The 12,391-nt window shown below is 45.2% G+C and overlaps 1 protein-coding gene across 1 annotated transcript; it reads right to left on the bottom strand.

The window, feature by feature from the left end:
• Positions 1-263: 263 nt before the first annotated feature.
• LOC101767489 (zinc finger MYM-type protein 5-like) lies at positions 264-8,456 on the bottom strand. Its single transcript, XM_014805213.2, has 4 exons — positions 7,588-8,456; positions 7,046-7,096; positions 1,571-1,760; positions 264-332 (listed from the first exon to the last, which is right to left on the bottom strand). The coding sequence occupies exons 1-4, from the start codon at positions 8,454-8,456 to the stop codon at positions 264-266; spliced, it is 1,179 nt and encodes a 392-aa protein (XP_014660699.2).
• Positions 8,457-12,391: the final 3,935 nt, after the last annotated feature.

Genomic DNA, 12,391 nt, shown 5'->3' with positions numbered 1-12,391 from the left:
GTAGATCTGACCGTCGCCGAGGTGAACGCAGAGGTGGTCAACTGCCCCCAATAAATGAAGAGGAAGTGGATCAGAATGCTGTCCAAGCTGCTAATCCACAGGCCGGACAAGCTGTGAACCCACAGGCCGCTCAACCTGTCAATTCACCGGCCATCCAGCCGCTCAATCCTCCGATCAACAACGCTGTCAACAACGACCATCAGCAACACAACAACAATAACTGCCCCCGCGGCAGGAGAACCCACGATGGAGATAGAGGCCGACTAGATCGACAGCGCGATATCCGGGATGACCTGCACGAGCTTTGCCAGAACTGCAATGTCCGTGTTGACCTAAACAAACGTCACAACGAGCGTGATGAGTATGAGCTTTGTCGCTGCACCGAGTACGATCTTGACTATGGCGCCCCTATACCCAACCGTGACGTGGTGCATGCTGACAGACGCCATCAGGAAGATGAGATGCGTCGTCGCGCCGACTACGACCGTGCATACGATGCCCCCGAAGGTCCCCACGATCCACCCAGGCGTGATTATAACTACGAGGATGTTTACAACCCGCCTAGACGGGAGTACGATTATGAAGATGATTATTATCCAACTAGACGCAACTATGGTGGGCGTGGAAGGGTCAACCCCGACTAATACTATTTCGATGACGACTACAATGATGACATGGCAATTGACGGCTTTGTTGCCTTTACGCCTCACCTCAGGGCTGTTGTGTGGCCACCTACTTTCAAACCAACCATCAATGAAAAGTGTGACGACCATTCAGACCCAACTATATGGCTCAAAACATACAGTACGGCCGTGAGAGCTGCTAACGGCACCTACGATCAAATGGCCACCTACTTCCCTGTAGTTATGGGTCCTGCTCCGCTCTTGTGGCTGGAAAACCTTCCCCTAAACAACATTGACAGTTGGGGTCATCTCGCTTGAGCTTTCACTCAGAATTATCAAGCCACATACAGCTGACTAGCAACAAGGAAAAGCTCAATCAAGTCCGTCAAATAGAAGGCGAGCCACTTCGAGAATGCGCTAACCGCTTCTTCGAGAATCGCAACAGGCTTGCAGGTATCGATGATCACGATATCATCTGGTATTTTCACTCGGGCTTGACAAATCAGAAAATGTTTGAGAAGCTATATGAGGCAAAACTGAAAATAGTCAGACAGATGATGGAGGTGATTAACGAGCAAGCTGATATTGAAGAGGCATCAAAAGTCCAGTTTTAGAGATGCCACTAGAGCGATGACTACTGTCAACCACTGCATGATGAACCCCAAGTTTGTCCGGAAGCTCACCTCCGCAAAAGGGCTCTGGAGGTCTACACAACTAGGAATAATCCAACCAGGCAAAGCACCTTCAACCGAGAAGAATTTGACAGAATTCTGAGCGGCCCATGCCCTTTTCACAAGGATGTATGCCATACTCTGCGAGATTGCATGACTTTGAAAAAGGAGCTTGTTGCCCCGGTGGAATATAAGCGACCCCACGATAGCGATGACCGTCTAGATAGCAATAGGTGCGAGTATTGCAATCATAACGATGGTCAACGCTAGGACAACCATGACAGTCGCAGCAGCGACGATCATGACGACCATAACAAAGGCAGGCGCGATGACCACGCCGACCAGAACAGAGAAGAACAACATGATCCGTTGCGCCATGACGCCCAGCGTCCCAATGCCGACCAGAATGGAGATTTCCAGCGGCTTGAGCGCCAGGTCAACATCATTGTAGGCGGTCACAATGCCTCTTGCAGCAATCGACAACATAAGCTACGCCAGTGTGAAGTCCACTTCATTTCAATGCAACCAGTCCAGTACCTACGATGGTTTGAGCAGTCCATAACTTTTTTCAGACAAGATCATTGGGTCCACATCCCCAACCCTAGGGCCTACCTATTGGTAGTTTGCCTGACCATAGAAATGCCTAAACCCTAAACCCACAGTACTTTATTACCTTTACTGGTGACTTGAGTAGATACGGCTATATCTATTTGATGAGGAACAAGGTAGAATCCTTTGAAAGGTTCAAAGAATTCCAAAATGAAGTACAAAATCATACCGGCAAGACAATGAAATTCCTACAATTGGATCATGGTGGAGAATATTTGAGCCATGAGTCTAGCGATCATCTAAAGAGTTGCGGAATTGTTCCACAATTGACTCCGTCAGGAACACCGCAGTGGAACGGTGTGTCCGAGCGGAGGAACCAAACCTTGCTGGACATGGTGAGGTCTATGATGAGTCAAGTTGATCTTCCATTGTATTTTTGGGGCTATGCAATAGAGACTGTTGTGTTCATACTAAACCGTGTACCATCTAAATCTGTGGAGAAAACGCCATATGAGATATGAACTGGGAAGCATCCCAGTTTGTCATTCTTGAAGATTTGGGGCTGTGAAGCCTACATGAAGTGTTTGGCGCCCAATAAACTCAAGCCCAGATCTGATAAATGTGTCTTTGTGGGGTATCCTAGGGAAACCAAAGGATACTATTTTTATAACCGTCAAGAGAACAAAGTGTTTGTTGCTCGAAATGCTATCTTTCTTGAGAAAGAGTTTCTCTTGAAAGAAATTAGTGGGAGCACGGTGCAACTTGAAGAAGTTCAAGAAACACCAGAAAATATTTCAATTCCCATTGATGAGGTGCAACATGATGAATTAGCGATGGTCCCTGACCAACATGATGAACCTCAACCACGAAGATCAATACGAGCACATCGCGCACTTGATAAGTACACGCTACTAATTACAGGGCAGCATGACATCCTATTGTTGGATAATGAGGAGCCTAAAACATACATAGAAGCATTGATGGGACCGGAGTCTGAGAGATGGCTTGATGCCATGCAATCCGAGATGGAGTCCATGAGAGAGAATCAGGTTTGGAACCTGGTTGATCCACCCGATGGTGTGAGAGCCGTTGAGTGTAAATGGATTTTCAAGAAAAAGATAGATGTTGATGGAAAGGTTCACATCTATAAGGCACGACTGGTAGCGAAAGGTTTTTGTCAAATTCAAGGTGTTGACTATGATGAGACATTTTCGCCTGTTGCCATGCTAAAGTCTATTCGGATCCTTCTAGCAATTAACGCATATTATGACTATGAGATTTGGCAAATGGACGTCAAAACAGCTTTCCTTAATGGAAACCTAAGTGAGGATGTGTACATGACACAGCCTGAAGGTTTGTCAACCAGCAAAATGCTAGAAAAGTGTGTAGACTTAGGAAGTCTATATACAGGCTAAAGCAAGCATCCTAGAGTTGTAATCTTCGCTTTGATGAGGTAGTCAAATCGTTTGGCTTCTCTAAGAATTAAGAAGAGGCATGTGTTTACAAGAAAGCTAGTGGGAGCGCACTCGTATTTCTATTCTTGTATGTGGATGACATACTATTAATTGGGAATGACATTCCGCTTATGGAGGATGTCAAGACCTCATTGAGAAAGAGTTTCTCTATGAAGGACCTTGGAGAAGCAGCCTACATACTGGGTATAAAGATCTATAGAGATAGATCTAAATGCTTAATTGGATTGAGCTAGAGCATGTACCTTGACAAGGTGTTGAACAGGTTCAACATGAATGATTCCAAGAAAGGATTCATAACTATATCACATGGTGTAACCTTGAGCAAGACTCAGTGTGCTTCGTCTCCTGATGAGCAGGAAAGGATGAGTCGGGTGCCATATGCTTCAGCTATTGGCTTGATCATGTATGCCATGTTGTGCATGCACCCAGACATTTCGTATGCTCTAAGTGTTACGAGCAAATACCAATCCAACCTAGGTTATGGTCACTGGGTTGCAGTAAAAAATATCCTTAAGTACTTCCGAAGAACCAAGGATATATTCCTAGTCTATGGAGGTTTGGAGGATCTTGTTGTAAATGGTTACACAGATGCTAGCTTCAAAACTGACCAAGACGATAGAAAATCTCAATCGGGATATGTCTTCTGCCTCAATGGTGGGGCAGTGACCTGGAAAAGTTCTAAGCAAGAGACAATTGCAGATTCGACAACAGAAGCCGAGTATATTGCAGCTTCGAAAGCTACAAAGGAAGCTGTATGGATCAGAAAATTTATTTCTGAGTTGGGCGTGGTCTCTAGTTGCTCTAGTATGATAGACCTCTATTGTGACAATAGTGGTGCTATCGCACAGGTAAAGGAGCCTAGGTCGCACCAGAAGTCCACACACATACTACAGCGATATCACGTGATCTGAGAAATCATCGATCGAGGAGATGTGAAGATATGCTAGGTGCACACCGATCTAAACATTGCAGATCCGTTGACTAAGCCACTCCCACAAGCAAAGCATGAGATGCATACGAAATCAATGGGCATGAGATGATGGCATAACTGACTAGCACTAGTGGGAGGCTTATGATGATGTATTCCATAAAGGTAGTCATAAGATGATGATATTATGTCAACATTTGTAATTTGTATTTTTCAGTGATATGTTCCATGACTTTATCATTATATGTGATTAGCGAATACGTGATTCGTTAGTGAAACTCCATGATACAATATTGACATTGTACTAAAAATGATCATCAGCTTCCATCCGTTATGCGGGGCTGTGACGTAGAGATAAGCTGGTACATGTGTTGGGTGGATGATCTTGTTTCACAGGTCATGGCAATATGAGATATTGCGCCAACATTGTAGGCACGTGTTAGGAACACAGTGCCGGATAGACCCACTACGAGACACCGTGAATACACTGCTATCGTTGAGACTCCTCTGGATCCTCTCGATGTGATGAACTAAAAGCGCATGTCCATACCTCGACTAAAGGTTAGTCGATTAGAAAAGTTCTTCACTGAGCGAGAAATGCCTAAGAATAAGGGTAGTATTTCACTCGCCTTATACTTTGCTAGGTGTCATGTGGCGGAAGGATATAATATTGCCGAGTGTTACAGGTTATGTAAGATATGATCTTCGTGAACCTTCGAGAGTCAGTACGCCTTGCTAGAGACCAATGCTAACTATTGATCGGAAATGGTTTCCGAGTCATGTTCATTGGTTGCATGAACCTACGGGGTCACACACTTAAGGGATTGAAACACATGAATACTTACATAATTAACTCTTGTGCAAGTGGGAGATTATTGGAGATGTTGGTCTGGCGCAGCACTTGCTTGTAGGCCAGCACTTGCTTGTTGGGTAGGCCCTCTTGGGCGCAAGTGCTTGCTTGTTGGGCCAGGCCCAAGATCTCCAACTGCCTATGCCTGCCGCTGCGGTGGACCGCCGGACAACTCCAGATCTCGCAGCATCGAATTGGGAACTGACTTGTGTTTGATGGGGCCTCTGCCATCGAAGATTTTGGCGACGTTGGCATTTTACGTTGCTACACGAATTCTGACGCAACATGGCTTGGAACAGAACAAGTTCTTCTCCAAGTAGACATACACTTTCCTTTCTTTTTTTTTGTTGGGCCTGGACCTTGGCCCATCCCTTCTTGGTGGGTTTTAGACTTGTCGTCATGTCAATCGCGCGTGAGTGGATTTTGGTGGACCTGTAACTGTTTTTTGGTGGACTTTGGCGGCCCTAATATGGACGAGGGTTATTGTACGACATTTTGGGATTTCGCACGGAAAGCGTAACGTGGGTTCGTTTGCGCTTGTGTATTGGCTGGAGAAGGCGCCGACCCACGTGTGAAGTTTTGGGTCTTTTCTTCTTTCTCAAATCTCAAGCAGAAACCCTTCTTGGCAGGTGTTGTCGTGTCGATCACGTAAGTTCCTAAAGCTTCCTTGGTTCACCGTACCGCCGCCTTGACTTGCCTACCGATGGCGGCGTTGGCGACAAGCCCGGTCCTGAGACTTTTGTGGCCCGTAGCGAAACTAAAAGAGGGGGCCTATACAGCTATACTAAGAAAAGTAGTAGCAACAATAGTAATAATAATAAAATATTTAGATCATGTGTCCAAAAACAACATTTATATCAAGCAATTTATATTACATCAAAAATTTCTTCTAACATTTCTAGATGCGAAGTCATTGATGATGGCATCAATATTGATCTGATCCAACAATTTCCTCTCAATACATAAAGTGGCCAAACCATTTAACCTTTCTTGAGACATTACAGACCTTAGATGATTCTTCAACAATTTCAATTTTGAAAAGCTTATTTCAGCTGATGCTACAGTCACAGGCATAGTAAATAAGATTCGATAAGCAAAAAAATATTAGGATAGCAATCTGCTTCTCTGACAAACTCAAAAATCTCCATAGCAGACATTGGTCTATCTGGCAAAGTGAACTACATAACACTTAACTCGGAAATCAAATCATTTATCTCAACATTAGATTCACCATCTAGAGTGAAAGTTTTTGCAAACTTAGTGCAACAGTATTTTAGTTCAATACCATCTAGGGAATTCAAGGTTGTTGAACTCATTAAAAACCCAAATATACCTTTGAATGATTGGAGTTCCTCAAATCTCCTTTTTAGTGATGTGATTGCATTATCAACTATAACCAAAAAATAATTAACTTCAAAGTCCCTCTCAGCTTGCAAGATTGATTCATTGTATTCTGTTTCATCGAATTGTTTCTTCCTAGAAGCACGCCGCGTTACGGGAAATGTTGTCTCTACACCCATGTCTGATGCAATTTCTCTAGCAATGATCATACTGGAAGCAAACCCTTCATTTCTATAAGTGTCAAAATAACTCACCATACCTTCTATCTATCGTAAGGTAGAATCAATACACATGGATGGTGACTGCAACTTCTTGCTCACAGTATTTACAGCAAATAAAACATCATGCCAAATTACCATACCAAGTATGAACTCAAAGCTTCTAAGGATATCAAACAAATTTTTTGCATCACTCCTATCCTTTGCAGTGGTATATCTATCTTCACTTAATGCCTTCAAAGCTGACCGTAGTTGAGGAACTTGATATCTAATTGCTTTGACACTTTTTATTCGACTCTCCCAACGAGTATTACTCAATGACTTCACAGTTAAATCTTTGACATGTTCAAGCATAGCACTCCATCTCTTGGTAGAACTAGAAAATAATACATATACCCGCTGCACAACTCCAAAGAAGGAAATAGCCTTAGTACAGGAGTTAGCCATATCACAAAGGGTAAGATTATCACAAAGGGTAAGATTAAGGCTGTGGCAAGCACATGGCATATACAAAGCTCTTGGATTTATATCAAGCAACCTCCTTCGTACTCCTTTATTTTTTTCCTTTCATATTAGAGCCATTATCATAACCTTGACCCCTGACATTATTAATATTAAGACCAAATGACTTGATGGCATCAAGCAATACATTGAAAAGCCCTTCACCAGATGTGTCATCCACCTTCAGAAAACCAAGAAAGTACTCTTCAACTTTTATTTGTCCATTAGACATATCAACACATCGAACCAACAAACTCATCTGTTCTTGTTGACTCACATCTGGGGTGCAGTCAAGGATAACCGAAAAATATTTGGCATCTTCAACAATCTTTATGATAGAACTTGTAATGTCAGAAGCTATAAGAGAAATCAACTCATTCTGAATTTTATGACTAAGATAATGATATTGAAGCTCTTTGTTTTGAATACGTCTAAGATGGTCTTGCATCACCAAGTCAAATTCTGCGATCATCTCACAACAAGCTAAGAAATTACCATTAAGGTCATTGTAAAGTTGCTCACTAGATCCTCGAAAAGCTAAGTTGCGTTTACCAAGAAATTTCACAATAGCCACTATTCGTAACAGAACTTGCCTTAGGCATTCTTTCTCCTTTGCAATTTGCTGTTGTAACTCCTTGTCGATCATTTCTCGTTTCCTTAGTCTTGCACTCAGTTCATTCCAAGAGTTCATGTTGGTAATATGATCAACACTAACTTCATGCTCTTTCAACCTCTCACTGGTATGCCTCCAATCTCTAAATCCATCACGCCCCAGTGAATTGTTGCGGTTATTAGAACCGAAAAGCTTACAGCAGAAGCAAAATACTTTATCAACATGTTTTGAATAGACTAACCATTTCCTGTCACGTACTTCTCCATTGCTCATTTTTCTAGAGTAATGAGTGTAAGAAAGATGTCTTGAGTTGGCATCCAAAGGAAATATAATATTTTCTTCTCTTATAGGCCCCTTCTCTACTAATATGTCCCTTGCTTTATTATCAAGATTGTCCCAATTGACTGGATCATACATATCTGAAGTAAAAACGGGTTCTTCATCACTAGCAAAGTGCTCATGATCACTCACATTGTTATCATCCGTGTTGATGCCAACATTGTCTTCTGGAATAGTATTAGTTTGTTCCTCCACAGCAACTATCATCAAATCGTTTGGGTTTCTTGAAGTTGTTGTACTACTCTTAAAAAATTTGTCAATGGATCCTCTTTGTGATTCTATCAACTCATATACACGTTTTTTCCTTTTCCTTTTCTCACTGCCTGATGCATGCTTTTTAGATGACATGAGGGCACTGGGATTTTTTAACAAGATAATTAACTTACAAATGTACTAATATATAGGACCGACTTAATCAAATTATTAGTAAATTATGTAAGATACAGTATAGATGAATTTCAAATATTAATGGAGGATTGGAGCGCCTATTTTACTTCTGGCCGTGGCTGCACAGCTCGAAGAGTCGAGGAGACGACGGTTGAGACGTCGAGTCGAGGCGTCCAGGCGTCGAGGAGTTTCTGGTTCCGACGAGACGGCGACTCAGGTTTCAGGGTTTCGGCGAGAGTGCGAGACGGCGACTTGGCGATTGGCGTCCAGACTCCAGACATCAAATCGTCAATCACGGCATGCGAATCGTCAATCGTCAAATCACCTAATTAATCGGTCCGTTCGCGTCTACTGGCCTCCTGCAGTCCTGCTGTGCTATGGGCCTGGCCCAACTGAAGATTGATGAGACGCGAATACATGGGATAGAACAAACTGTTGGACTGCTGGACTCCTATTCTGTACATGGGATAGAGTATACCGTATACATATACATGCATACAAATGGGCCCCTCCATTTTTTGGGCCCGGGGCGGCTGCACAGCTCGAACCCCCCCCCCCCCCCCCCCGCCCCCCCCGGCGGCGCTGGTTGGCGACCAGGGTAATGGTGTCCGACTGCCACACGAGGCTGGAGCGCCACGGCCCGCCGCCGTGCGTGGGTCCGTCGTCGGTGCGCATTCGCTGCACTCTGGCGCGGGTGTACTCGACGCCGAGTCACCGCGACGAGGGCCCCGGCACGGACCAGCAGACGTTCTAAGTCTATATATGACTCCTCCGTCTTCCTCCACTACGAGCTAGGACACGCGGCGCGCTATCCATGGCAAGCTCGTCCATGCGGCTGCTTCAGGGCGTCGACCTCTCGCCGGAGGTCTTCCAGTGCTCCATATGCATGGAGGGCTTCCAGTTCCAGCTAGGTTGCTGGCGCCGGGGCCATGTCCCCCTGCCTTGCTCCCACTGCTTCCACATCCGGTGCATTACAATGTGGCTCTTCAAGGAACGTGTTGGCATGACTTGAGAGGCCTCGTGTTTGATTTTTCTGAAAAAAAAAGTTTTTAGATAAAGAGAAACGGGAGGAAGATGTTCAAAAAGGGAAAATGGAGGCTATCAGACACTGCACAACATATACTATTGGTGCACATGCAAGTAGAGCTGATCATAATGCTAAGCATGTGTGAGAAGGAACCCCCGCAGCCCCGCTTCTCAGCGCCGTGGTTTACATATACTACCACTCTCGCCGCAGCCAGACCTGCCAGTTTATTTCCAACACTCTCTCCTCCCAAGAGTTAATGTTCTGGAGTATTGTGGATTAATGAAACAGATTTACTTTGCTGACTTCAATTTACGAACATCGTCCCACATTACTATTTGTTTTGGCTTTTCTATATATATAATTTTTGTTGTGCACCTAGATATATATTATATCTAGATACGTAGTAAAACCTATGTACATAGCTTTTGAGCGCAGCTTGGCGGGCGGCAGGACATGTGCGGGTCTGCGGGAGAGGCGAGGCCGTGCGGCGGCGCAGGACGGCCTCACGGCCGACGGACGGCGGCGGGGTGGGGGACTGACTGCTGGACTGGGGGTGGGGGTGCGGCGTGCTACGTGCGAGGGCTGCGCCTGGCGCCTGCGGACTTGCCACTTGTGGATAGGAGTGCGGCTGTGCGGTCTGTTGTGCTTTTATACGTAGAGTTGCTGATGGGCTTCTATGGGCCGAATTTGTTTCGGAGCTCCGATGGATAATCACGGGTGATTTTAAAAACTGACCCCAAATCCGCGGTATTTCAGGTATCCCAACCCGAAAAACCGTGGGCGAAAATTGGGAATCGAAATCGAAACCTGCGGACCTGAAACCTGCGGATATCCAACCGAAACCGATTCGCTGCCATATGTTGCATCATGCGTGTTGTCAGTTCCCGGTCGTCGATCCGACGGCAATTGGTGACTGGCCTCATCGTGTATAAATAGGGTGCTCCGTGATCGCCTGGAGCACACCAAACCACCACTAGTCGATCGACCTCATAACCAGAGCAAGAAGCTACTCGGATTAAGCATTTGAGCTTAATTAGGACTCAATTAATTAGTTAGGAGTAACTGAGTAAGCTACTAGCTAGCTAGAAACTCCAATAGTCGATCGATCACATTATGGACAACTTCGCTGCTCAGATCAAGGACAAGTTCCTCGGCCGTGTCGCCGGCTGCGGCCGCGCCGCCGCCGGAGGCAAGGACGACGTACAGGAGCCCACTAAGTTGCACACCGTCCAGGTAATTGTTTGGTTCGCCTGTTAGCTAGCTGTTACCATCAGTACGAGTGCACCGACCAACAAACTCATCCACCATCATGCAGTCGATTATTCAATTACTGAATAATGACATTAATTGCTGCTGGATTTGTTCTTGCAGCGCGTTACGGTTAGATCGCGAGGAGCAGAACCCGTCGTGGATGGAGGATCGTCTGCGGGGCCCAATTAGTGCCGGCCGGTTCTAGAGATTGTTGAGCTTGAGCATACGTGCTGCCCTAAAAGTTCATAGCCAAGCAGACTCGACTGCAATGAGACGGCCGGCTAGTGTCTGATGCTCTACTTACAAAACATTTCTTTTCATTTGTAGCTATTTCTTGCATTTTAATTATGTTCCTTCGAGTGTTCTCGCTCTCGCACTTGATGTTCTATGCATGAGTTTTCATTGTAACTTGTAATAACATTACAAAACATCTTTTGATCGATATTTTTATCTCAATGCATCTCTATCATTCGCCTTGGGCCAGAACGAACAAGCCATAATCTATGGAAAACGAATAGTTGAATTTTGACTTTACTAATCTCAAAGAATAGAACACGGTCTAACGCCAATCCAATGCAACCTCCCAAAAAAAACCTAGTCCCACCGGACAAGTTCAAAGTCATGTCAAGTGTATGGAATAATCACAATTTCATTTCATTGGGGGGAAAAGAAAAGGCAATATATAGATATAGATATATTGGGGCATACAACGTCACAACCCAACCATCGTAATAAGCTTGCTTGAATGTGTTAAATGGGCCACTTTAATATACAAACCCACCAACAACAATCCATACCTAGACCCGAGTATGTTCACTAAGACCATAACCGACCTCCACGACTAAGGTAGGTTGGTCCACGTTGAACCCAATAGAGGAGCACCTTAGTTGGTTAGGGTCACATCTGGCATAGTGCCAGACTGGGTACATTGTTCGGCCCCTCAAATTGGCCATTCGGGCTTAGGGAAGCACTTCCCTCCCGAGACCATAGTCCGTGAATACCACATTCATCAGGATGTCAAACTACGTGGCCAAGTTCATCAACAGCATCCTCGTCGACTACACGGGATATGATGCTAATGACGTCCCCAACTCTAGCGACGAGGGCTTAAGAACATGATGGCGCAGGCCAATGCAGTGGAATGAGGTGACATGAAGGAGAACCAGTGAACCCCGCTCCCATACGGCGAACTCCAGAAAAACTGGAGGCATACCTCTACAAGAAAACCGACCGCCTTATGGCATAGCAGGCCGGCCTTGACACATGGAGGAGCCGGCTCACGGAGGAACGGGCCGACCTCGAGCGCCAGCACCAGTGGTAGGGAAACGTTGAACACCTATGCTAGCATGGTTGTGACGTTCATGGTGCCATCATGTGCGATGTCGCCGATGTCCACATATTCATTCATGCCAGCTAGAACATCACAGCGGCGACACACATCCTCAAAAACATTCCAATCTTGGAGGATCCAGCCATTCGCGCGATCCATAAAAAGCTCAAGGTCCTAGTCGAGTCGGCCGAGAGATCTGCTTCCAGGCGAAGGGTCCTGCCATGTTGTTCAAGGAGTCACCAGGCCACGAAAATAACAGTAGGGGCGCCGACGGCAATTAGCAACCTG

Source organism: Setaria italica, chromosome V (assembly GCF_000263155.2).
Source record: "Setaria italica strain Yugu1 chromosome V, Setaria_italica_v2.0, whole genome shotgun sequence".
NCBI lineage: Eukaryota > Viridiplantae > Streptophyta > Magnoliopsida > Poales > Poaceae > Setaria > Setaria italica.
Note: the sequence above shows the minus strand (reverse complement) of the source record. Positions and strands in the feature narration are given on the sequence as shown.

Coding starts and splice junctions, on each gene's coding strand:
- LOC101767489 (XM_014805213.2), bottom strand. CDS start 8,456: ATGTCATCTAAAAAGCATGCATCAGGCAGTGAGAAAAGGAAAAGGAAA. Junction 7,097..7,587: donor GTGATGCAAGACCATCTTAG/ACGTATTCAAAA, acceptor TGTGATATGGCT/AACTCCTGTACTAAGGCTAT. Junction 1,761..7,045: donor GAGTTGTGCAGCGGGTATAT/GTATTATTTTCT, acceptor GATTGCTGCAAG/AGGCATTGTGACCGCCTACA.